Source organism: Canis lupus, chromosome 32 (genome assembly GCF_048164855.1).
Source record: "Canis lupus baileyi chromosome 32, mCanLup2.hap1, whole genome shotgun sequence".
NCBI lineage: Eukaryota > Metazoa > Chordata > Mammalia > Carnivora > Canidae > Canis > Canis lupus.
In genome coordinates this window covers 13,581,318-13,608,572 of record NC_132869.1, presented here as the reverse complement: position 1 = coordinate 13,608,572, position 27,255 = coordinate 13,581,318, and the positions used below count along the sequence as shown (strand labels likewise).

At 40.0% G+C, this 27,255-nt stretch overlaps 2 protein-coding genes and 1 pseudogene across 7 annotated transcripts; 2 read left to right on the top strand and 1 right to left on the bottom strand.

The window, feature by feature from the left end:
- Positions 1 to 584: 584 nt before the first annotated feature.
- On the bottom strand, positions 585 to 23,854 carry MAPDA (N6-Methyl-AMP deaminase). 6 transcript variants are annotated; one of them, XM_072809299.1, is made up of 11 exons: positions 23,638 to 23,854; positions 19,909 to 20,171; positions 19,536 to 19,666; positions 18,968 to 19,028; positions 14,348 to 14,435; positions 12,257 to 12,338; positions 8,435 to 8,561; positions 7,095 to 7,175; positions 4,262 to 4,400; positions 2,489 to 2,594; positions 585 to 1,748 (listed from the first exon to the last, which is right to left on the bottom strand). In XM_072809299.1, the coding sequence occupies exons 2-11, from the start codon at positions 19,972 to 19,974 to the stop codon at positions 1,676 to 1,678; spliced, it is 954 nt and encodes a 317-aa protein (XP_072665400.1). In that variant the 5' UTR covers positions 19,975 to 20,171; positions 23,638 to 23,854; the 3' UTR covers positions 585 to 1,675. The 6 variants fall into 6 exon arrangements, with proteins under 6 accessions (XP_072665400.1, XP_072665396.1, XP_072665398.1 ...); XM_072809295.1 differs by having other exon boundaries at positions 2,494 to 2,594; XM_072809297.1 differs by having other exon boundaries at positions 2,494 to 2,594; positions 19,909 to 20,135; positions 23,638 to 23,849.
- On the top strand, positions 23,553 to 25,797 carry LCMT2 (leucine carboxyl methyltransferase 2). The gene has a single exon (XM_072809290.1). It carries the CDS (start codon positions 23,677 to 23,679, stop codon positions 25,738 to 25,740), a length of 2,064 nt encoding a protein of 687 aa, XP_072665391.1. The 5' UTR covers positions 23,553 to 23,676; the 3' UTR covers positions 25,741 to 25,797.
- A 545-nt stretch (positions 25,798 to 26,342) lies between these two features.
- Positions 26,343 to 26,427, top strand: LOC140623380 (U5 spliceosomal RNA; annotated as a pseudogene).
- Positions 26,428 to 27,255: the final 828 nt, after the last annotated feature.

Sequence of the window (27,255 nt, the reverse complement as noted above, 5' to 3'; positions counted from 1 at the left end):
AGACAATCATATTCTCATCAGTTGTTTCCTAGTGCTGTTATTTCTTTATCTCCATTTTATCCACTCTTTTTTTAGATTCATTTATTTATTTTAGAGAGATTTTATGTGCAAATGGGGAAGTGGGGCAGAGGAAGGAGAGAGTCTCAAGCAGACTCCCTGTTAAGTGCAGAGCCAGACACAGCCCTCCATGAAGGGCTCTATCTGAGGACCCTAAGCTCATGACCTGAGCCAAAACCAAGAGCCAGATGCTTAACCACCTGAGTCACCCAGGCACCCCACCATTTTTTTAAAAAGTAAACTCTACCCCCAAACTGGGGCTGAAACTCATGTTCCTGAGATCAAGAGTTGCATGTTCTACTGACTAAGCCCGCCAGGTGCCCCACGTTCTTCCTTTTATTGCTTGCTATGGTCATTGCTACAGAACTTAATAACATTTATATGTTTTCTCTATGTTGTTGCCATTTCTCTTTTACTATAATCAGAGTATGGAGGCTGAGTCTTATCAACTCTGTAGAGGGCTATTTTTATGGTGACCAGGTAGGGAAAGGGAAAGGGAAGCTGAGACAGGAGCCATCAATTCTTCATTATTCAATTCAAAAATCTAAAATGAAAACTTTACTCCTATATACTCAACTATCCAGTAAGATGCATATCAAAGTTTTGACATTTAAAATGGAATATATTCTCTGATATCATGGTGCCTAAAGTGACATATTATATGGAGATATTTTAGTTAGGAGCTTAAATTACTCCTACATCCACCATGGCACTCTTTCAGATACAAACTTTGGAACAATTGGAAGATTAAAGGCAAAGAGAAACCTAAAGTACCTTAGACTTCAAGAAGCATCTGGTTGGTTAGATCCGTTATGGTCAAAATAACAGAAGGGTAACATAGGAACATTTTTAAAAAACTACCACCTTGATTCCAGGGGGATTAATCATGAGAGGAGCAAAGCCAGATATTAGAAGCCAGCTCTATCTGTCACTAGGGTCATCCAAAGTAGATTAACCCTGACTACTGGGTATTCACAAAAATCCCTGGTATGCAGTATTGCCTGGAGTCAACAGTTTTGGGGAATACTGGAGTGAAGGGAGTTTGAGTAAAGCAAGCAAAACACAATACAGAATGCTGTTGTCACAAGCTACAAGGCTTAAAGGTTTTGGTGGCAATCTATTTTCCCTTCTCATCTTTAGACTAGTTACTCCAAAACTCTTCTTGATGAGAAACTCCTTTGATTTTCCTGAAGTTTTATGATTACAAATGGAAAGGGATTAGTTAAGTCAAATCTCTGGTAGAATGGGGAGTTCAGTTAGGAGCCAGCCCCTTCAACTCCCCTTTTAGGAAGCAGCATGGAAGTAAGCACTGTAAGACCTCGGAGCCTGCCAGTCAATTTAAATATTTACTGAGCACCAGCCACGAGTAAAGGGCTGGTGAGGGTGCCCATGGTACCTGGCTGGTGTGCTTCAAAGGTAGACAGTTAACTAAGTGAGATACAGTGGGAAGATCTTGGTTGCAACACATACTCAAAAGTAGTTCATGTCATTGCAGCTTAAAAATACAACACTCTGGGTTTTAGATGATTCCACTTCCTCCTCAGTTCAGACCTGGTGCTGTCAGAAGCAAAGATGTAGTTGATGGATTCATAAGACAGATCCCACACCTGAGTCTGGGTCAAGTTAAATGTTTCAGCTGCCAGTTGGTACTCTTGAGAAAGGTGTGTTGCAAAAACACCCTTATCATCGGTCTGCAAAAAAAAAAAAAAAAAATTTAATGAACAAGGAAACGACTTTTTAGAAAACAGTAACTTATGTTTAGAATCTATTTTCCTATTTACCATGCTTCTTTTAAGAGTCTAAACAGGCCTATAAATGTATCCATGCATATCTATAACTAAATAGGCCTCTTTATCCTTTTTAAAACAAAACCCAGAAAATCCAGAGCAGTGGCTTTCAGCCATGGCTGCCTATTAAAATCACTAGGAAGCTTTTAAAATGTATCTGTCTAGGGATCCCTGGGTGGCGCAGCGGTTTGGCGCCTGCCTTTGGCCCAGGGCGCGATCCTGAAGACCCGGGATCGAATCCCACGTCGGGCTCCCGGTGCATGGAGCCTGCTTCTCCCTCTGCCTGTGTCTCTGCCTCTCTCTCTCTCTCTGTGACTATCATAAATTAAAAAAATAAAAAAAAATAAAAAAAAAATGTATCTGTCTACAGGACTCACACCAGATCAAATAAAACAGGATCTTAAGGATGGGTACTGGGCTCAGTATTTTTTTATATTCCTCTGGGTACTGCCCAGGACCTTTATCCGTATCGCCAAATCTGAGTCACTCTGGCCCTCTGAAGCCTCTCATGCCCTGATCCTCTCTCACTCCTCTACTTGGGCAGCACCCTGAGAAATGCAAGACAATTAGCTAGTAGTGAATGTCTGACTTTATGCAACAGTGGACTGAAAAAGCAAAGTACTTCATATAAGTGATGTGTACACCTTACACAGATCACAGAAGGATGGGCAATCCTGTACCAGAATCCGAAATGATGCTGGTCATAAGATCGAACTGTCTGACTTTTGATGTTTGAGGTCAAACAGAGTTCTAGATGAAAGGAGGAAAAAGTCTCTTATTAAAAGCAGATTAATAGACTCGTTCATCAGTGTTCACCAAGTAGATACATGAGAAATTTTTCCAAGGTTTGCTAATTTCACACACCTTATGTGTGAAAATTTGTAGTTCAATTTGTACAGGAAGTATGTGCTACGACTTTTGGCAGCAACTACACCAGGTAGGAAATTAATATCCTCTTCCCACTATGTACTTTTCCCTTTCTTTTACCAAAATGGAGAGGAAAGAGGAATGTTATAAGCCACTCACCATGGAGAAAGCAGGGAAGAATTATGAAGGAAGTTTTGAAGGATTACTGCGCTTTTTCTTTCTTTTTTTAATTTAAATTCAATTTGACAACAGTGCCCTCCTTAATGCCTGTCACCCAGTGGATTACTGCACTTTTTCCTGGTCTTATAGTGGAGGCTAAAACAAAATGGTAGCACTGCTTGAGGGCTACAGTATTATAAAAAGCCAAGAGCAGAAATGGACTTAAAGAAAACCTTAAAAACACCTTTACTCAGATAATCATCTATTTATGGTCTGCTCCAAGTAAGTTCATCTCAAGAATGACTTCTATTATTAACAAATTCCTGCCTTGACACATTATACTTGGCTCCCCAACCAGAGCAGAAATAACTTCACTGACTTGATTGACGGCGTTTGTTCACTATGATAAGGCAGGCTCAACACAGGGTCACTCTGTCCAAGGGATGGCAGCCTGTCCCCACACTGCTGGGCACAGAGCTGGGCCACCACACTAAGATCACTATGCAAGTGGCTTCCATTTTCTCAACTTCTGGGGGTGTTAAAAATGTCCTTAGTAAAAAGAAAAAAAATCTCATTATGAATTGCTGAAAACTCTGTAATTAAAAAACACATACCCACACAAATTTTTTGAAAATTATAAACTCAGCAAATTGATCATTCAGTAAAATGGTTTTCAGTCAACTGCTTTTTTCCCTCCACATAAGTAAGGCCTTCCCTGACCATCCAACTGAAAAGCGATTATCTCATCACTATTATATCAAACTGTTTAATTTTCTTTAAAGAGCTTAACACTGACATTTTCCTGTGTAACTGTTTACGGTCTCTCTTACCTAGCCAGAATATAAATTCCTTGAGAAAGAAACCTTGCCTGTTTTGTTTACTGCTCTATTCCCAGTAATTTGAACAGTGTGACTGGCATAGCTACTCCATAAATATGTGTTGTTAATTAAAAGCAGCTCCAGAGATATACATGTAGACACATAAGTGGTAATAGTCAACATACATTTAAAAATATGTCTTGGAATCTTCCATAATTCTTAATTTTTAAGTAAATGTCACACATTTTTATAATACATATTAATTTGGTTAGTCATTTTAAAATACTAGATGACCCTTATTCCTTCAATATAATAATTATTGAGCTCTAAGAACTGGGGAATGTAGCAGTGAACAAGACAGACAAGGGCCCTGCTTTCATGGGTTTATATTCTAATGGAAGCTAAAACTTCCTGTTAATTAAATAAGGCTCAGGAAGCACATGTACCATGCCACTTTTAATTTCTACATGACCTATATTTAGAACGGTACTTCTCTGCATACATGTTGCAACCAGGTGACTGGGGACCATTGTACAGAGTGTTATCAGGAGGACCTGAAGCCCTAAGCCTTACCCAATGGTATCTGATGTTGCCTCACGAAGTCTACCAGCTCAAGGGATCCTTCCTCAGAGGAGCTGAGAAATGTCCCATGCCCAATTCTGTCAGGAAGCAGATCCAGAAGTACTTGTGTTTCTTTTTTTTGGTTTGGAATCTCAAAAAAAGGAGAGAGAGGGGATCAATAACCTCTTTTAGCAGTTCTTAAATGGTACTATTTTTCTGTAACTAGCTACTTTGTTTCTCACAAAGAAGATAATGCAGACATTCTGGAAAGCTGAACTACCTATACCTTCCCAGCTCTCTTCTTGGCCGTTATTTTCCCATTCATTTCCCAATATTCTTCTAGATTCATTTCAATGATAATAATTAGAGTTAACAATAGTAATAATAATGATAAACACTTTTAGACCTGCTTTGTGCCTTTTAAGGAGACATAAATTCTCCTTTAAATCTCACAAGAATCTTGTAAAGTACTAAGATGAAGAAATTAAAGTTCAGAAAAAGCAACAAGATCAACTCAGGAGCAGAAATGCAATGAGAAAGACCTTTCAGTTTTTATTTTTTTCCTCCTTCATTACACTTTTCTACACTTAGATTTTTTTCAAATATACCTAACTTTTGTAGTTAAAACATAAAGTTGTTATTTATTTATTTATTTTTTAAGTTGCCTAAGGTCATGGAGCTCTGACTCCAGGGCCCAGATTCTCTGTGTAGTATGCTCATGTTTTATTTTTTACTTATTTTTTTAAGGATTTTATTTATTTATATGACAGAGAACATGAGTACAAGTGTGAGTGGGTAGTGGAGCACAGGGGGAAGGAAAGAACTCAAGCAGGCTTGGAGCAGAACCCACATGGGGCTTGATCTCATGACCCTGCAATCACGACTTGAGTGGAAATCAAGTCAGACGCTTAACCAATTGAGCCACCCAAGCACCCCACTCATGTTTTATTTTGACACAGCTAGCTATATACTAATATACAACTACCACGAACAGGTCTAGCTGTACTCTTTATCTACTAGATAGCCTATAAGACAAATGACCATAACATGTTGAAATGAAATATTTTACATCCAATGGATCAAACAAGAAAAGCAACAGAATAAAGAAAATTTTAAAATTTTCTAAAGAAAAAATAGACAAAGAAAAAAGAAAAAGAAAAGTGGGGATGCCTGGGTGGCTCAGTGGTTTAACGTCTGCCTTTGGCTCAGGGTGTGATCCTGGGGTCTGGGATCGAGTCCCACATCGGGCTCCTTGCAGGGAGCCTGCTTCTCCCTCTGTCTGTGTCTCTGCCTCTCTCTCTCTCTCTCTCTGTATCTCTCATGAATAAAGTCTTTAAAAAAGAAAAAAGAAAAAGAAAAGCAACAAAGTAAGGTAAAGAGAAGGTTATGATGCTGTGCACAAAAACTACAGATAACTGGTCACAGTAACACATGCTGGCTGTTTCATTTTATTGACCAACAGCTTCAATCAGACATCAGTTAGGTTAACTAGAGGATGTCCTGTAAGTGACAGATCTTTTTGATCAGAGTGTGGAAACACAGACTCTAGATTTAAGTTCTGCCACCAGATTATTGACTCTTTGCTTATAGACATGAAAAACATCAGTATTGACAGGAAGCTCCAATTTTTTCCTTAATCTTTAAATCATGATGCTAATCAACCCTTATATATTACTGCATCTAATACTCATAAATAACACTGTGAGGTAAGTAGCTTAAGTATTATTTCCTGTACTTGAGACATTAAACTCCAAACTCATCAAGCTGTACACATTAATCAGGTACAGGTTTTTGTATGAAGAAAGAAGAAAAGAAAAGAAAAGAAAAGAAAAGAAAAGAAAAGAAAAGAAAAGAAAAGAAAAGAAAAGAAAAGAAAAGAAAAGAAAAGAAAAGAAAAGAAAAGAAAAAAGAAAAGAAAAAAAAGAAAGAAAAGAAAAGAAGAAAAGAAAAGGAAAAAAGAAAAGGAAAAAAGAAAAGAAAAGAAAAGAAAAGAAAAAAAAGAAAGAAACGAAACGAATAGGTAGAAGTACTGTGGTATAAAGTAAATCCATTTGTAAAATGGGGGAAAGTGCAGTTGACTCCCTTGTTTGACTCACAGGGATGTGCTTAAGAAAGTGACTGTTCTCCAGCCATTATCTGTACATTATGTCACTATGCTCATGTTGCCAAGGAGCTGGGGCCCAATGACGGGCACCTGATCTTCTGATGAGCCTTATAAAATAATGATGAGCTACTTCCTTTCTTGCCAGTGCATGTGATACATTCAGGTCCCTTATGAGGACAAGTGAGATGAACTGCTGCTTTTCTTAGTGTCAGCTTGCCAATGACAAGACTGATGATGAAAACTTATGCATTTTCTTCAGTAAGATGTCAATAGCTGTTTTAATGACACAGCTGTAGCATGAGTCAATAGCTACCCTCAGGAATGACAAAAACAAAAACAGTAACATAAGGTACTAATGCAAGTCATACCTCTGTCATTATCATTTACATTTATTTTTTTAAGATTAATTTATTTATTCATGAGAGACACAGAAAGAGAGGCAGTATAGACATAGAGAGAGGGAGAGGCAGGCTCCCTGCAGGAGCTCAATGTGGGACTCAACCCCAGGATCTCAGGATCACACCCTGAGCTGAAGGCAGACACTAACCCACTTAGCCACTGAGGCATTCCTTTTTTTTTTTAGGCATTCCCATTATACCCATTATAATTTACATTTAAAAATATTTATACTTTCCTCCTCTTCTACTTTATTTTAATCTCCACGATTACTTTTAGCCATTTACAAATGATTATTATTTTCATTGTAATCTATCCTCAGCCTAATTTTACGATATTATTTACCTCTGAAAGATGCAATGCCAACTTGAGGCCTGCTTTCTTAGCTTCTAAAAGAGGTTCCAAGAAGTCTTTTGCCTGTCCTACCTTGAAGATAAAAGTTAAAATGAAGATGCATGAGAATTCTGGGCAAACTGAAGAATTATGTACTGTGTCAATAAACAAAGGAATAAAATAATAGCAAGAAAAAAGCAGATTGATTCATTTCAAAATTTCATTTATAAAGCACCTACAATGTGTTAGATGCTTTAGGGAATACTAAGCTGGCAAAGACACAATCCCTGACCTCAAGAATGTTAAGTCACATAAAGTCATGTATCAGTGAACCTGAAATCAATCGGCCACACTAGATATAGAGGTTGCCAAATTTTATTTTTGCAAGAAAATCTAGATTATCTAGTGCTAAGGAGAACTTGCTTGATTCAGGAACTTGTATGATTACAGCAAAGAACGCTTCTACCAAATGGATGAATGAAACAAGAGCAAAATAGTCCTGGTTTAGACAAAGACATAAAAACCCATTTTGTGGGACTCTCTAAAATCCAGTGATTTTCAATCATGGTCAATTCTGTATACCTCACCAGGGGACATTTGGCAGTATCTAGAAACATTTTTGGTTGTTACAACTAGGAGGGTGCTACTAGTATCTAGTGGGTAGAGAAGACTGGGATGCTACTAAACATCCTGCAATAGATAGGACATCCTCCCAGGACAAAAAATTATTTGGCCCACAATGTCAATAGTGCCACAAGTCTGACAGTGAGACACTGTCCTTTACTCTGACATTCAAGAAGCTCTAGGCCAGCCTTTCTCAATTGGAGGTTCTATGAGATAATTAAGGCCAAGCCATAATTAAATATTAAACATGAATCCTATGTAATGAATTAATTTATCTCCTCTCATGCAAATCTTACTTTTTTCTTTTTTTAGAGTGCTTAATTCTTTCACGGAACCCTGGCTGAGAATAGCTGCTACAGACATTCTGGGCTACCCAGGGCAGGATGGGTCTTTTTTTTTAATTTTTAAAAGTTTATTTGAGAGAGAGAGAGAGCGTGTGAGTGGGGGTGAGTGGCGGGAAGCAGATGCCCCTTTGACCAGGGAGCCTAACATGGGGCTCTATCCCAGGGCCCTGAGATCATGACAGAGTGAAGGGAGATGCTTAACCAACTGAGCCACCCAGGTGTCTCTATGCTTTTTATAAAAAAGATTTTAGTTATGAATAGGTCTTCATCCACACAGAGAGTCTGCTGGACCTCTGGAGAATCCAGGATGCCCCAAGCTCATCCTTACCCAACAAACTGATTCTACCTTTCAGAATTAAAATGTATTTAGGAAAAACAGCTTACAGTAGGGTCTCCACTGAGGTCAAGGCCAAGAACTGTATTGTCAGTAGAGAGGAAGAACTCTTCAGCAAGTTTAACAGTCTCCTTGGCTACTGAAGGGCCACCTCTTCTGTCAATTGCTATCAAATACCTTTAAAATAAGAAAAATAGAGTTGAAAACAAATATAGCCCAGATGAAAAAATACGGCCAGAGAGATATGGCAGTCTGCATGTAAAAGTTCCTTAGTAGAAATACAGCCTGAGTGATAGGACAGCTTACTTTGCCAGAGGGCATGACACATAAATTCCTAAATAGCACCAAACATCTAGTTAGTATTCAAATTCTTAAATGTTTCACATTTTTTTCTTGTATTTGTTGTTCAGTTTGTTTGATTCAGAGTTCAACTAAGGTCCATGCATTGTGTTGGTCAATGCATCCCAAGTCTCTTTTAATCTAGCACTCCCTCCATGCCCTATCTTTCCTCTTCTCTGCAACCCTCCACTGTTCTTGAACTCATTTATTGAAGAAACCAGGTCCTTTGTTCTAAAAAGTTTCTCACAATATTCATTTTTCTGAGTGAATTCTTGTTGTTAATCTGTTTCTCCCTTGATATCTATAAACTGAAAATTGGATCTGGTCTAGAGGCTTGATCAGATTCGATTTTTTAGCAAGAGTATAACTTAAGTGGTGGTGTGTTCTTTCATCAGGAGGCTAAGATCCATTATTTAATCAAGTGTTAAAAAATTGGTAATATTATTTTTTTAACACATATCCAATAGCTGATACAAAGTCATTCTTCAGGTTAGCTGGAATTCTACAAGGCATCTAATACCCAGATGCCTGGGTATTTTTTTTTTCAGATAAAATATTATAGGTTTATTTAAAACTTAATTCTCACCTTGAGTATGCAAAATACAAACTCCACAAAATGTTCATTTTTTATTTTGTAGTTTACAAATATACAAAATAGAAGTTTGCTTAAATTTATATTACATATTTATTAAGGCAAGGAACTATATAGAAAAAAAAAATTTGTTCTGCTTAAGGCATACTTGGGAATAAACCATTGTACACATTATTGCACATCTGAAACCACAGTGCATAACAGACTGTCTGCATAAAAAATGTTAAAGAAGTAAACCAGGCGTATTTACCTGACTTAGGTCATAAATGTAGATCGGAAGACAAAAATGAACTCCCGTTAATATTGCATATTTTTCATCCAGCATTTACTAATTTTTAAAAAAATTTTAAAAGAAGATTTTTATTTATTTATTCATGAGAGACACAGAGAGATAGGCAGAGACATAGGCAGAGGGAGAAGCAGGCTCCCTGTGGGGAACCTGATATGGGACTCAATCCCGTGTCCTGGGATTAACCTGAGCTGAAGGCAGACGTTCAACCACAGAGCCACCCAGGCATCCCAGCATTTATTAACTTATTTTTTTACACACACACAAAATTCCTCCAGCATTTATTTATTTACAAATTTTGGAACAACTATATATAAATGCAGTCTTTTTTAACTTAACAATTTCTCCTGCCATTAAATAATGTTAGAAAACAATATAAATCATCGGAACATAACATAATGTAACTGTCCTCTGATTGCTAAATGTTTTAGGATGTTTTCCACTTTTTGTTATAAATAACACTACAGGGCTCCTGGGTGGCTCAGTCAGTTAAGCATCTGCCTTGATCCCAGGGTCCTGGGAATGGCCCAGTATCTGGGCTCCCTGTTCAGCAGGGGGTCTACTTCTCTCTCTGTACCCCCGCCCCAGCTCGTCTCTCTCTCATGTTCTCTCAAATAAATAAATAAATAAATAAATAAATAAATAAATAAATAAATAACACTACAATAAAGAATCCTACACAAAATCAATTTATTTCCTTAGGATACATCTCTAGAAATGGGAGTACTGGGTCAGAGGGAAACATCTTTATACATCTTAATACATACTGCTTTTTATTTTTATTTTTTAAAAAAGATTTTATTTATTCATTGGAGACAGAGGGATACACAGAGAGAGAGAGAGAAAAGAGAGAGCATGAGCAGGGGGAGAGAAAGAGGGAGGAGAAGCAAACTCCCCATTGAGCTGGGAGCCTGACACAAGGCTGGATCCCAGGACCTGGAGATCACAACCTGAGCCAAAGGCAGACACTTAGCCATCTGAGCCATCCAGGCGCCCCACATACTGCTGTTTAAAGAAATTTTTATTTAGGGGCACCTGGATGCCTCAGTCAGATAAGCACCTGTTGTCACTTCAGGTCATGATCCAGAGTCCAGGGATCAAACCCTGCATCGGGCTCCCTGCTCAGTGGGAAGTCTGCTTCTTCCTCCCCGCTCTGCTCCTGCTCTCTCTCTGCATGCTCTCTTGCTTGCTCACTCTGTCTCAAATAGATAAATAAAATATTTTAAAAAAAAGAGGTTTTTAAAATATGCTTACTAGCAATTAAGTTCACAAATAGTGGTTATTACCCTTTTTTTGGGGGGGGCTACTGAAATGGCATTGTAATATTTCTTTTTAAAATTATCTGATTATGGGTGCCTGGGTGGCTGTCAGTTGAGTGTCCAACTCTTGATTTCAATTCAGGTCATGATCTGAGAGTTGTGAGATCAAGCCCCACGTCAGGCTCCATGCTTAGCAGGCAGTCTGCTTGAGATTCTCTCATTCCTTCTACTTTTGCCTCTCCCCCACCCCTGCACGCGCACACACACACACACACACACACACACCCTCCCTCAAATAAACAAATCTTAAAAAAAAATAATCTGATTAGTGAGATTAAATAGTTCCCTGTACACTTACTGGTCATCTGTAAGTGTTCTTTTCTGAATTCTCTAGTCTTTTGCCTGCTTTTTTTTTTTTTTTTTTTGAGAGGGATATGAGTGTTAGTCTAGTTAAGCTTAATATGGAGAGATTTTATAGCCAGAAACTTCACAGGTAGCTTTCTTCCTTCAAGGACTTACTGAGTCCTGATTATATATCACTTCTAAGTACTGGGGGGGTAGTGGAAAACAAAAGATAAGGTTCTTGGCCTCATGAATTTTTACTCGAGTGGGTATGTACACACAAATAAAACAAGATAGTTTCTGACCTTGTTAAGAAGAGTGCCACAAAGGAAATAAAAGGATTACTAGAGGATTTAGTGGGATGGGGGCACTTTAGATAAGGTGGTCAAGGAAGGCCCCTCTGAGGAAGCAAAAGGCAAATTGAGAACTCAATAACGAAAAGCTTGGGATGCCCGGGTGACTCAACGGTTGAGCATCTATCTGACTTTGGCTCAGGGCATGATCCCAGAGTCCCTGCACGGAGCCTGCTTCTCCCTCTGCCTATGTCTCTGCCTCTCTCTCTCTGTCTCTCATGAATCAATAAATAAATCTTAAAAAAATAATAATGAAAAGCTAGCCATGCAAGGATATGGTAGAAGTGTGTTCAAGGCAAAAGTAACAGGAAGTACAAAGGTGCTGAGGTGGGACACTCCTGGCCTGTTTGAGGAAGAGAGAGCAAACCAGTATATAACAATGACAAGTGGTCTACATAAAGCTGCTGAAGTCAGAGAGGCAGCCAGATTACATGGGGCCTTGTAGGCCACAATAAGAAGTCTGGATTTTGGCTGAAGAGCAATGGGAAGCTGTACTTCTCTAGAGCAACAGTACTCAGAATTTTATTGCCACATGGTAAATTTAGAATTGCATTCTCAACTATAAGCAACAGAGTTCTTCACTCTGTTTTTCTAAGATAAGAATCAGTTATTGTTTGACTTATAAAAATCTATTTTACTTATGATCAAAATAATAACATTTTCACATTCTACTTTTTCTAAGGTACAATGCTTCTTACCTAACATCAATGTCTATGTTTTCTTGTTTGGACTGTTTTATACCCTCAAGTACAGATTCCACATAAGTCTTTTTAGTCATTCCTGGAAAGGACATAAAGAAAATATTTATAAAGAGATCATCAGTTATTTCATCCTTCAACAGTAGCATCCCTCTATGAACAATTACATTTTTATTTTATGCTGTGACAAGAGCATAATCAAAGATAAGTTAAAACATGGCCCTATGGGTACATTCTCATAAATGCTAATTGTGCTTTTGAAAACTTTTTAAAATGAAGTACTAGAAAGCAGAAAAAAAAAAAAAGAAAATATAAGCCCACTTAAAAATTATTATTAGATTCAACAGACATAAAACTACTGGCTCAGTCGGTAGAGCATGTGACTCTTGATCTCAAGACCATGAGTTCAAGCCCTATGTTCAGTGTGGAGCCTACTTAAGAAAATAAAAAAGCCTAAAAAACCAACAAACAAGAAAACTATTCTCACAAACTGCTATAAAAATCTGAAATGTTCGCTCTAATAAAACAAGAACAATAAGCCTTTTTCTAAGGCCTGTCCTTAAAAAAACAAAGACAAAAGCAAATCATTTTTCCCTATTAGCAGAATGTTTTCCTGCTGTCCAGAAAAGAAATCCCTTCTTGGGTTCCTGCCTCTTCAATACTGGTCAGGCTCAGTGTTTCCTGTCCAAGGGTACTAGAGCAATTCTTCCAATTTTAGGTGCACAAGTCTTCTTCTTCTGGGGAGCTCTGAAAGAGCACTTTCCAGAGCAACCTCCTCTAAAACACTCTTATCCCCCAATCATAAAATGCTTACTTTAGGTGGAAAAATCTCTAATAACACAGAAAATTATAAAGAAAAAAATGAGTAACCTATAATCCCACCACTCAGAGATAACCACTGTCTTTTTCTAAGTATACACATATATTTTTTTGAATAGATGAGGTGCTACTAGGTATATATATGTATCCTGTTCAGTCATTTAACACTGTATTCTGAGTGTTATCCCCAAGTCTATAGTGTCTTTGCAAATATTTTTAATGGTTGCCCAATATTCCATTAACCACCCCCCCTTTTTTTTAAGATTTATTTATTCACGAGAGAGACAGAGAGGCAGAGGGAGAAGCAGGCTCCATGGAGGGAGCCCGACAGGGGACTCAATCCCTGGTCTCCAGGATCAGGCCCAGGCCAAAGGCAGCTAAACCACGAGGCCACTGAGGCTGCCTTCCATTAACCCTTATTTAACCATTCCCCTATAGTTGCATATCAGGTTAGCATCCCTCTTTGAATCTCCATTCAAAGGGCAAACGAGCTCTAGTAAGTGGCAAGTTTCTTCTCTCCTTCTTTTCACTATCCTCACCACAACTTGGAACTGATCCTGCAATTTAAAAATGCATGGTAAGAATCTTCTGTTTATCCCATTTCAGCACTTAACTCTATGTAGTTTTAAAAATTTTATCCCCTGAATGACTGGGCTGCACATGTCAGGGTTCACAATGAACCAGCAGGGCCTCTTCAGGTCACAGACAAAGGACAAAGAGGGACTGACACTACAAAATATCTCTTGATGCTGTCCTTATGAAAAGAGGGTCCCAGGAAATTTCTTCAGACCATATCTAGATCCACTTATCTCCATCCAGAGAGGTTTTACCACCTTGCTGGTTGCTCCTGACCTAAGACACTATCAGTCTCTGAGAAGTGACTGAAAAACTTTCATTTCTGTGATTTTCATAAAACATGATTCAGCATCTATTTGGTGGAACTGTCTCACATGTGCTCTTGATGCAAGAAGTAGCCTCCAAGTAAGACAATGTAGCCTCCAATTAAGAAGCAAGGATCCTTTTCTCAGAGTGAGAAAAACAAACAAGAACCAACAAAATTTTTGAAGGCCTTTTAATTCCCTTAAACAGATAATCTCTGACCTGATTTTTAAACTTAGTAACTCACTCACTCATAATGTACATCAGAAGATTTGGACTGTTGAGTCTGTAATACTGTAAAAGTAAGTGCTTCATATTCTCAACTTATAAACACATGAATCATCAAAGCATAGAGGAAAAAGGTATATTTGCTGAGAAGTAATTAAATCCTACCTGTAGCATTTTCTCTTCTGGGTGTGCTCCGTAGTTCCAGGTACTTGACACCATCATCTGCAAATTCTTTAATGACATCTTTTGTGACCTGATAATTAAGGCAATGGACACAATATTGATAATGTTGGTGTTAAGGTCCCAATGAAAATGCCAAATGCTACAGCTCTATTTCATTTGCAAAATATACTGCAAGTCTCTCACATGGCTAAGATGGCCTGCTTTGTCATATCCCTGTTGCAGACTGTGAGGGGACCATAACACTTCCAAGAACTCCCATCACAACCCTCATTCTCACATTAAATCCAAATCTGCACATCACATGTACTTTTTATTTCTATTTTCTCCTTTTAGCCATTTCTCCATTTCCTAGTATTCATAACAGCAGCTGATAAAACAGAGAAATGAGACAAAACTAAAATTACTTATGAGTGTGTAGTACTAGGAAAGTACATAAGGAAGCAAGTAGCTAAAACAATTAGGCATTACTGATGTACCATTTAAAGTCATGGCTTAAGGTTCTTATTCAAGTTATTTGCAAATGAAAATTGTACTTTTCAAGAGTTTCTTCAGGCAGGGTGAAATTTTCCCCAGAAGTGCTAAGAAAAAATTTCTCTTTGGCAAAGGAAATGGGTGATAAATAGGAGTAAAATGGTATCCAATTTAGTACAAATTTAAAAAATCCAAAAATAACTAAATGACTAGGGTCAATGGTATTAAAAGGATGAAAGCATGTTTTCCTTCTCTGCCATCCATCCTAAAAAAAAAAAAAAAAGAAAGAAAGAAAAAGAAAATCAAATCTAGAAGAAAAAAGGACCAGGTTGGTAATGCTGTGACAACCAGCCCTAGTTAGTCCCTGTAGTTGGCATCCTAATCTTAATCTGTTTTGACTACATGTACATGGGCATGCAAGTGCAGTGTCCTGGTAAAAGAACAAGGGTTGGCTGATTGTGTAGGCAGTGCCTACCTAACAAGGCAGCACTACTTTGGTGTATTCTTTTTTTTTTTTTTTTTAAATTTTTATTTATTTATGATAGTTACAGAGAGAAAGAGAGGCAGAGACACAGGCAGAGGGAGAAGCAGGCTCCATGCACCGGGAGCCCGATGTGGGATTCGATCCTGGGTCTCCAGGATCGCGCCCTGGGCCAAAGGCAGGCGCCAAACCGCTGCGCCACTCAGGGATCCCTACTTTGGTGTATTCATTGTAATCCAAGGTCTGGGCTTCATCTGGAATGTGTGTGTGTATGTGTGCATGTGCATGTATGTGTACATTTAACTAAAGCCAAAAAGGAATTTATTATAATTATACTAAGTTAAAATTCACCAACAGTTCTGGAAAATCAGCCTCAGAGACTACACAGCTCAGGTCAACACAAGAGCATTCAAAATCATGTGATACTCTTGGACCAAGCAAGACACTATTGCTTCCTCCACTATAGAGCAAGACCCTGCAGCTTCTGTACCATCATCACAGGCACCGGACCCCATGGCACTGCAAACTCCATGTTGCTGCCAATGCTACCACCAGAGTGTAGGCCTCATCTACGCAGGCCAAGGAACTGTAGTTACCAGCTCATATGTGGCTAATGCAGAAGCCTATTTGTTATGTTATGCAGTGACAATGAGGGTGAAATGAAGGTATGAAATGGCCGTCCTTAGTGACTAATAAAACCACAGCTACTATCCAAGGTACCCTTTTTCTTGGTTTCTTGAGCTACCAGTGAAACCAAACAGAACAACAGAAGCCGCTGGCAAGTATGGAATGAGAGCAGTGGGACGATTTATGTAGGCATGGTGAAGCCTGTGGTATCATTCCTACTCATGTCCAAACACTTCTTGGGGTTCCCAATCATGTCTGCCAGATTAGGCCTTTCTGCTCCATGCAGCAAGTGGTACTGAGGACAACTGTTATTTGAGTTCCTTCTTCAGACAGAGTACATCCACAATTAGTTAAGTTTCTGCTTACTCAAAGGATGGTAAGACTGCATCTCTTGAACGAGAAAGAACATGGGCTCTGGAATCAGAGCCCAAAGATCATCAATTCTGCCACTTACTCTCCCTGTAAGTGACCCGAACAAGTTACATGGAATCAATTTAAGCCTCAGGGGTTTTTTTCATCTGCAAAAAGGGAACAATAAAAATACCCACCTCAGAAAGTAGTCTTGGATGTCTGTCTGGCAAATGCAATAGTTAATATTATTATTTCAGGCACATTCCAATCCTTTCTCTTTGAGATTACATCCAGGTCATCTTGACTAAACTCTTAAGTGACCCATACACTTGGTCTCACATTTATGAACAAACAATCTCTTGGCTTACTCCCACACAAGGTTCACTTATTATATGTAAATGTTATTAACTCCATTCTCAATGTCATTCTTCTGAACCACCTAAAGTTGCTCATTTGGGACGCCTGGTTGGCTCAGTTGGTTAAGTGTCTGCCTTTGGCTCAGGTCATGATCCCAGGGTCCTGAGATCGAACCCCACATCTGGCTCCCTGCTCAGCATGGAATCTGCTTCTCCCTCTTCCTCTGCCTGCTGCTCCTCCTGATTCTACTCTCTCTTTCTAATAAATAAAATCTTAACAAAAAAAAGAAAAGCTTTAAAGTTGCTCATTTTAGTACCACTAAGTCAAATCACGGAATCGTAATTCCACCATTTTATTTAAAGATTTTATTTATTTGAGAGAGACTGCTTCTTGGCCTTTTGGCTAAAATCAAGTGTATTTATCTGAGAGAGCATGCATGAGCGCACAAGCGCATATAATCGTGCTTGAGTTGTGGGAGGGACAGAGGGAGAGAATCCCCAAGCAGACTCCCCAATAAGCCAAAGTGGGGGGGGGGGCGCTCCATTTCATGACCTTGAGATCTTACCCTGAGCTGACCACCCAGGGGCCCTTCCTTATCTCATTTTTTAAAAATTATTTTTTTATTTAAATTCAACTAATTAAGATATATTATTGGCTTCAGAGGTAGAGGTCAGTGATTCATCAGTCTTATATAATACCCAGTGCTCATTTACATCACATGCCCTCCTTAATGTCCATCACCCCATTACCCCATCCCCTCACCCCCCTCTCCCTCAGTGACCCTCAGTTTGTTTCCTATGATTAGAATTATGGTTTGTCTCCCACTGATTTCATCTTGCCTTACCTCATTTTAATAAAGCTTTTTACCAACTTTGAAAGGAATTAAATAATGAGCATGACATTACTGTAGCTCTAGATAAACTCTCAGAATCCAAGATTTCATCAGTTTTACTCTGTTACAATCAACAACAGAAAGTGAGACATTCCTAGCAGCATTCAATATCTATTGAGTGGCTAATCAGACAATCCTCTTTTGAGTTCCTATAAATCCCGGTGTGTGTCTCTAACACACAGCTTACCTCATTATGTTGGATTTATGTGGTTATGTATCTGTTTCTCTAATCTAACTATACATTCCTCAGGGGGCACTCTCTTTAACACAGTGCCTAGAACATTATGGGCACTTGGGCAACTTTTGTTGAACTAAACTTTCGAAGTCAACTCTCCTCTAAAAGGTGATCAATTTACTTAATATTTATCATGAGGATCAGTCTCAGCCAGGATGGAAAATTTCTTTCTTGACCAGTCAAGAGTTAATTCTCAAGGTCATACCTCTTACTCTGCATTTTTTTCTTTTTTTTTTTAAATTTATTTTTTATTGGTGTTCAATTTGCCAACATATAGAATAACACCCAGTGCTCATCCCATCAAGTGTCCCCCTCAGTGTGCATTTTTTTTCTAATGATTATGAAAACTGATAGGATTCTGTTTTTCTCCAGTTACAAAGAGTACATTTTAAAATGCCACCCTAGTCAGACAATGATACAGAAGCCAGTCATCCTTATCAGAGTCTAGTATCACAGAGTTTCAGATAGGAAGACACAGAGGTGGGAGGCCTGAGTGGCTCAGTCAGTTAAGCATTTGCCTTCAGCTTAGGTCATGATCTGGGAGTCCCAAGATGGACCCCGAGCCCCGCATCGCATTGAGGCATTGAGTCCTGCATGGAACCTATGCTCAGGAAGAAGTCTGCTTTTCCCTCTGCCCCTCCCTCTGCTCATGCTCTCTCCCTCTCACTTTCTCAAATACATAAATAAAATCTTTAAAAAAAAGAGAGAGAGAGATAGAGAACACAATGGTGTCCTCTAATCCTTCATCTCCAGAGGGAAGGACTAGGAATTAACCATTCAATCTCTAATTACTTCCTGAACTTCATTCTTTACACTGTCTACCCAGGCAGTTAAAAGTATCTCAAGTAGTATCTCAAGTAGTATAGATAAAGCCTTATCAAAAAAATGTCCATCTATGGTCAAATATGTCATTTGATATGGTATATATGGAAAACAGGACAAGATTTTATCCTCTATGTAACAGAATATGTTGAATTTGGTTCTTCTCTCAGATCTTTTACAATGAATGTAGTCTCTTGATATTAACTCTTGGCAATGTCCAATAATGGTTTTGAAAACAGTTGCCACAAAAAGGAAAAAATATTTTTCATTAGGCTCTTGATGAAAGCAAAACTTCATGTGAATAACAGAAGGCTATTAATTACTTAATAATTTTTAAACCACTCTAAAAATTGCTTCATTTCTCACCATTAGAATATCTTCAGGGCTAGTAGTAAGCTGATGAATAATCTGAAACATCTGGAAACATCTGCAACAGGAAAAGTTTTAATATATTCTAGTCATCAAAAACTTGTCACTGGAGACAAATCCAACTAAATTGAATGAATATATTTTAGGCTACTACTAATTATATATTTATAAAGAACTACAGAATAGGTTCTTCAAAAATTACACTGATCTGGAAAGATAATCAAATGCCTGAAAAGAAAACGTTACTTTTAAGTGGGAAATACTATTTCCCTTTGCCACATCCCCTACCTCCTGTTGACAGCAGCAAACAGGGAGAAAAATCAATAAGCCTACATTTTCACCTCTAAAGAATATTCTAATATAGAATAACTTTACAAATGTTAATCACTAAAAATACTGTCAATGGTCTAACAGCTGGAAAAAAAATGCTATATGTTAAGTTATACTCTCCATACCAGATGGCTACCCTATTAACTACTAAAATCTGGATTCTTACATAGTATTTACAATCTCAAAACTCTAATAGAGAATAAAAGAAGTATGTCCACAACCTCCCCAAACTTACTCTTCTAAAGTTCTTTTCTTTCCCTTATCAATCATAGTCATCTGATCATTGATTTTAAGACCTGGCTTCTTGGCTATCAATTTCTTCATAGTATTAGAACTAATGGATCCATTCAAGTGGGCATGAAGTTCCTAAAACAAGAGAATACAATTAGTAAAAATTTCTCAAATAGCCACTAGATTTATAGCATCATACCAGGTACCTTATGTTTGTTATTTGCACTAGGCAAACTGCCTACTAGATGTAATATATAACTTTTAAAGTTTACAAAATTTACAAATTCTACCTATAAAATTTACTTTTCTTTGAGGAAACAAACATAGACATCCTTATACTTAGCAACCACTCCAGTATTCTGTGGTTGAATTCTCACCACTTTAGGTAATTCTGAGTAAAAGGCTGTCTTCCATGGCTGTTGGTGTTCTTCTGCTTCCATCATGATTTAGCAGAATAAAAAGGTCTTTCTCTAAATACTGTTATTCTTGTTATGAACAGTGCTTCAGTCAGTAAGTTCTGTGATCTTCAATTTCCTTCAGCTTGTTCTAGGTCCACACATTTTGGTAAGATAAACTGTAGATGTAGCTCTGAGCTCAGGTTCCCCTATTTAAACAAATGTGAACATTTTCAGATGTTGACCTAAAAACAAAGAAACAGAATTTTGCAGTTTATTCTTCAAAAGGCAAAAGCCAACTGGAGGGTATTATGCTGAGTGAAGTAAGTCAATCGGAGAAGGACAAACATTATATGATCTCATTCATTTGGGGAATATAAATAATAGTGAAAGGGAATATAAGGGAACGGAGAAGAAATGTGTGGGAAATATCAGAAAGGGAGACAGAACATAAAGACTCCTAACTCTGGGAAACGAACTAGGGGTGGTGGAAGGGGAGGGCGGGGGGTGGGGGTGAATGGGTGACGGGCACTGAGGGGAGCACTTGGCGGGATGAGCACTGGGTGTTATTCTGTATGTTGGCAAATTGAACACCAATAAAAAATAAATTTATTATAAAAAAAATAAAGCTGGAAAAAAATACAATAAAATAAAACTGGCTCAAGTAGTAAATTTTATATTTTACCACAACACAAAAGGAAAAAAAAAAAAAAGGCAAAAGCCCCTTCAATACTATTAAAGCAAATTAACAACCTAACCTAGAAATAAGAAAAGGCCTCAAACTGGTAAGAAGTTAATTAAAATATGAAATTTAGTAAGGTGTATTCCTTACCTATTAGATCTTTTATAAAACTTCTTTTTTTTTTTTTTAGGTTTTATTTATTTATGAGAGAGCAAGAGAGCTCACACGTGAAGCTGGGGATGGATAGTGGGATCCAGGCCCTTGGCAGGATCTGGATCCCACAACCCTGGGATCGGGACCTGAGCCAAAGGCAGACGTTTAACCAACTGAGTCACCCAGGCACCCCTATAAAACTACTTCTAAAAGTAGAAATTTATAAAGCCTATTTAGGGTAGAAGTTTACATTTTTGAGCTGTTTAAAAAATGTAAATGAAGAGCAGAAGCAGTGGAGTCAGATGGACCCATGTTAATCCTTATACCAATTCTGCCGTTTAGTAGCTGTATGGCCTTAGTTACTAAACTAATGGTTTCAGCTCCTTATTTGTAAAAGTGGGATACAAATGCAGAGTAGCTATGAAGATTAATCAAGTAATTTAAATTCCCCTCTGCTATGCTCCTGTATAATTCAGTGACTACCTTTAAGTTAGCACTTTGTCACATTGTATCTCAGTCACTGTTTTGTTTTTTTAAGCTCCATACCTAGCATGGAGCCCAACACAAGGTTTAAATCACAACCCTGAGGTCAAGACTTAAACTGAGAGCAAGAGTCTGATGCTTAACCGACTGAGCCACACAGGCACCCCATCTCAATCATTGATTTACTTGTCTTTCTTCCTCACCAGACTATAATCTTCAGAAGAACAATGACTATGGCTTATTCTACCTCCCTAAGACCTAGGGCAGTGCCTAGCACATGGTTGGTGATAAATAAAGCCTAATTTCCCTTCACCTCTGAAGTGGCTTATAAATTAAGATAAAATTCCAAATGAAATTTAGTGATTTCTCAGAATAGCCACCCTAATCCTCTGGGTTCTCACATATTAATGATAATGATGTTGATAAAAACAGTTCTCATTCAGAGCCCACCAGATAAGTGACAAGTGCTTTTACTATTAACTTTGATTCTTGCAATAACTTTGCAAAATAAGTACTTCTGCTACAAAACAAATCAGTAAATTGATACTGAGAGGGGTTACATAAGTTGCCCTGATATTAAAATGGGCAAAAAGGAAAAACAGTTTGGGGGCACCTGAGTGGTTCAGTAGGTTGTGTCCAACTTTTGTCTTTAGCTCTAGTCATGATCTCAGGGTCATGGAATTGAGCCCCACATAGGGCTCAGTGCTCAGAGCGATCTACTAGAGATTCTCTCTCTCTCTCCCTCTCCCTCCTCCTCTGCCCCTCCCCTTGCTCATGCTCACTTGCTCTCTCTCAAATAGATAAAATCTTAACAAGTAGTTTTATAGAAAGGCACTTGCAGACATTTCATTTGCAGTCATTTCAGGAAAGACTGAGCATCTTTCCTCTATAGTGTCTGATTTTAATGGATGATACAAAAGATAAGTCAGGATGTTTGTATTTTTTTGCCCCAGCCAATCAAGAGGTTTCACCTAAGCTTCTAGAAAGGAAGGTGAAATAAACTCTCATCTATGCCTCTAACAGGTAAGAACTACACCTTACTAAATTTCAGATTTTAATTCACTTCTTGTACCCATATTCCTCTTTATTCTTCCCATATTGCCCTGTCTCTCCTTTCATTCTAAGCCAAGCTCCTTGAAGGCATAATTTAGACTGGCTGCCTCCATTTATTTATCTCCCATTCACTGAAATAATGAATTCTGCCCTTACTGCTCCACAGAAATTGCTCTCTGAAATCATTTAGAGCTCTTCAACGCCAAATCTAAAGACACTTTTCAGTTATCAAACCTTTATCCTGACTCAAACCTCTGAGTTCCAGTATCCAAATCCAAATTGGCTGAACTCCTACTAAACTCTTGCTCTTAATCATTCTGCTAGACTGCTGCAAGATAACCATACTTAGAGTCATCCTGATTTCCTTCTTCACCTTAGGCCCTGCAGTCAGGCACCAAATCCCAATTAATAAATTATAAATTTCCTCAATATCTCTGGAAGCGGTTTCCTACTGTTGATAGTTTGTTGAGTTGCAAACCTGCAACTCAAAAACAACATAATGCTTATTTTAAACCCCCAACAAGACTCAGACCCTATCAGAGGGAATAATTACCCCCCTTCTGTGATCTCCCTCTTCCATGGATATATTCAACAGTACCCTAGAGTCACAGACTTTTGGAGGTGGAGGGGAATGTCATTTTATAGCTGAAAAATAAAGGTTTTACTTATTGTCAGCTTTGCACAGAGCCGGGAATACAAGAGAACTAACAGTATATATATGCGGGGAAACATTTACTGGGTGAACCACAACCTCTGTAAAAGTTTCGTTTTGCACCTGGCCTCACTGACTTGTTTTCCGTTAAATGGGACTCTTTTTAAAATGTGCAAGTATTGAATAAATTAGTAATTACTAGTGGTTAGCCTCTGAGGAGCCACCCCTTCTTCGCCCTGCCCATCAACCAAGGTCAGTGGTTCTAATCCTGCTTTGTCCCACCAGAATACTCAGCGCTGACCCTGCCGTCCAAGAAGTCCGGTTGTCAGTCCCCACACACTCACCCTTAAAGGTGTCCGTCAATAGTTGAGTCAACTAAGAGGACTCGGCTAAATTTTCCCTTCGGATGGAAAGGCTTGTGGCGCTTCCCAGACACAGTCCAGGTGCCCACAATAAGCCGGAGGGGGTCTGTGTTCCCGGAAAACGGAGTCTCAGAAAAATCCCCGCCCCCCCAAATGTCAATCACAATCGATTTTAGCACAAGCTACACCCTCCTCAATTCTGATTGGAGAGGGGCCCACGTCGCGGAAGTGACGCACACACGCGCGGAAGGGAAGTCACGGAGGAGGGGTGCTCCTTCCGTACCGACGTCCCCGAGGTGGCTACTCCGGCACCAAGGAGAGCTCACCACGGAGACGGACCGCCGCTCCTCACGCTCTTCTCGGCCATGGGCCCGCGGGGCCGCGAGCGTCGGTCGGGGGCGGTACAGAGCACGAACGACAGCAGCGCCCTCAGCAAGAGTTCCCTGGCCGCGCACGGGTACGTGCACGACCCCTTTGCCGCGTTGCTGGTTCCGGGGACCGCGCGCCGCGCTCCCCTCATCCACCGCGGCTACTACGTCCGCGCACGCGCCGTAGGGCACTGCGTGCGCGCCTTCCTGGAACGGACGTGCGCGGCCCCCGGCGCTCCTCGCGCCCAGGTCGTATCGCTGGGAGCCGGTTCAGATTCGCTGTATTTTCGCTTGAAAACCGAGGGCCGCCTGACCGGGGCTGCAGTCTGGGAAGTAGATTTTCCGGACGTGGCCCGACGCAAAGCGGAGAGGATTCAAGATACGCCGGAACTGTGCGAGTTGACCGGGCCTTTCCAGAGCAGGGACCCCGCATCCGTGCTGTGCTTTGAGGGCGCGGACTACCGCCTCCTAGGCCTGGACCTGCGGCAGCTCCCGCGATTGGACCAGGCCTTGGCCGCCGCCGGCCTTGACGCGGCTGCACCCACGCTGCTCCTAGCTGAGGCCGTGCTGACCTATCTGGAGCCGAATGATGCCGCGGCCCTCATTGCCTGGGCAGCCCAGCGTTTTCCTGATGCCCTGTTCGTGATCTACGAGCAGATGAGGCCACATGATGCCTTTGGCCAGTTCATGCAGCAGCATTTTCGGCAGCTCAGTTCTCCCCTGCATGGTCTGGACCGCTTTCCCGACGTAGAGGCCCAGCAGCACCGCTTCCTTCAGGCGGGCTGGACTGATTGTCGTGCCATGGACATGAATGAATTCTATCGCTGCTTTCTCTCCTCAGAAGAATGCCAGCGCGTGGAAAATCTTGAACCTTTTGATGAGTTTGAGGAGTGGCATCTGAAGTGCGCCCACTATTTCATTCTGGCCGCTTCAACAGGAGACACTCTGTCCCAAAGTCCGGTGTTTCCACTCTCAGAGGTGTTTCCTCGAGTAGATCCTGCTTCTCCATCAGGAGTCTTCCCTGCTAGAGTAGTCACTAGTGACAGCCAGGGCCGAAACCTTAAGAGATATGGGCATGCCTCTGTCCTTTTGAGCCCAAGCATTATTCTTAGCACAGGAGGATTTGGAGAGCAAGAGGGGCGGCATTGCCGAGTGAGCAAGTTTCACTTGCTCTCGAGATTTTGTGACTTTGAATGGAAAGGCAACCAAATATGCAGTTGTGGGACCGGAGCCCTGTGGGATGGACGCCTTTATCACACCATGACAAGACTTTCAGATACTCAGGTTTTGGTTCTGGGAGGGAGACTGTCCCCAGTAACTCCAGCCTTGGGAATTCTACAACTTGGTGTTTGTAAGAGTGAGGACAACAGCACTGAGGACCTAAATGTAACAGTAAAAAAGGCTGGCCCAGAAGATTCCACGTTGTCATGTTGGCGGCATTCAACAACAGAAGTGTCCTATGAAAATCAGAAATATTTGTTTGTGTATGGGGGTCGAAGTGTGGTGGAACCTGTACTAAGTGACTGGCATTTCCTACATATGGGGACAATGGCTTGGGTCAGTATCCCAGTGGAGGGAGAAGCACCTGAAGGTCGGCATTCACACAGTGCCTGCAGCTGGCAAGGGGGAGCCGTTATTGCTGGAGGTCTGGGTGTTTCTGAGGAGCCACTGAGCTCTGTACTCTTTCTAAAACCAAGCTCTTGTGGATTCCTCTGGGAATCAATAGTCATCCAGCCTCCCATTACTCCAAGGTACTCCCACACAGCTCATGTGCTCAATGGGAAGCTTCTACTGGTTGGAGGGGTCTGGATTCATTCCTCCTCAGTTCCTGGAGTGACTGTAATTGATTTAACTACAGGATTGAGCTCTGAGTATCAGATTGACACAACATGTGTGCCATGGCCATTAATGTTACACAATCATACCAGCATCCTCCTTCCTGAAGAGCAACAGCTCCTGCTCCTTGGAGGTGGTGGGAACTGCTTTTCCTTTGGCACCTACTTCAACCCCCATATAGTGACATTAGACCTTTCTTCCTTAAGTGCTGGAGAGTCGGACTGAGCTTTTGATATATTTAGGACACACTAACATAGACATTAAAGGTTTCCACAAATAGGATTTGACTGTGGACATTACCACTCCTTCCTTCCCCTTTTTCTTCTCATTAGCACTGCTATCCACTGCAGAAAGTGAAAGAAGTTGTTAAAACATAACAGAGAGGTGGTACAAAAGTAAAGCATAAGTAGGCCTATCTGAAGAGAATACAGTCCTAGAGTAGGAATTGGGGCGGGGGCGGGGGGGGGGTTGGATTCCTTTGTGTCTAGTTTATTGGTTTTCCTCATCTAAGTTTATTCATTTATTTAGAATGACCCTTAGCCTAAGGCAAGTGAAAAATTTCCCGCTGTCAGGCTTTGTGATTTGAGATGTTACTTTGAAAAAGTTTAACACAGATCCTTGGTAAGAATACAAGGTCGATACTCAAGGCAGCCCCAGTGGCACAGCAGTTTAGCGCCGCCTGCAGCCTGGAGTGTGATCCTGGAGATCAGGGATCGAGTCCCACGCCAGGCTCCCTGCATGGAGCCTGCTCTTTCCTCTGCCCCACCCCTCTCTGTGTCTCTATGAATAAATAAATAAAATCTTAAAAAAAAAAAACAGCAAGGTTGATACTCTGGTTTCTCTGCATATTACATAAATCTTTTGCTTTTTACTAAAGATTTCTGTGGAGAGGTACAGTAATGAGTTTTTTTTTTTTTTTAAGATTTATTTATTTATTTATGATAGACACAGAGAAAGAGAGGCAGAGACACAGGAGGAGGGAGAAGCAGGTTCCATGCCAGGAGCCCGATGCGGGACTCAATCCCGGGTCTCCAGGATCACACCCTGGGCCAAAGGCAAGCGCTAAACCGCTGAGCCACCCAGGGATCCCCGTAATGAGTTTTTAGCCAATTTTTGAGGCCTTGTTTTTAGGAGGCTATCTTAAAAGAATACAAGGTTGAATATAGCTGAAGGGACATGATTTGACCTCATTCTTCATGTATGAAATCTGAAATGGACTCAGTTACAGTTTGATTAAAGCATTGTGCCATTTAGTGCAGCGCAGAACTCTGGGATAGCTTTAGTAAGACACATTGGTTGGACTTTATTGAAAAATAGGGCTTTTTTCTTTTTTTTCGCCACTGGTTCCATATTTATTTAGATTTATAATGCTAATAAGCCAAACATTTGATGCCTCAACTTATTTTCTACATGGTTAGCTAATGTTTTGCTCCAGATCTAGTCTCTATCCTTTAGTATGGAGAACATAGTATGTTCTGTGCTGACCTTATGGACTATAAAAAAGTTTTCTTGTCCTCAAGTTTCTGGTGAATTCTACCAGTCAGAGGCACCAGAGGAAGGGTGGTTGGGCAGGAAGAATGGGTCAGGATACTCTGTTTCCTCTGCCAATCTACAAGTTAGCAGTGGATGCATTCTCTGTCAAAGGCTACACAGCTCCTGTCCTACAGTTCTCTCCAATAAGATATGGTCCTAATTCTGCATTACTCCAGGTTCCAGTAATTGTTCTTCCTTACCTCTTTA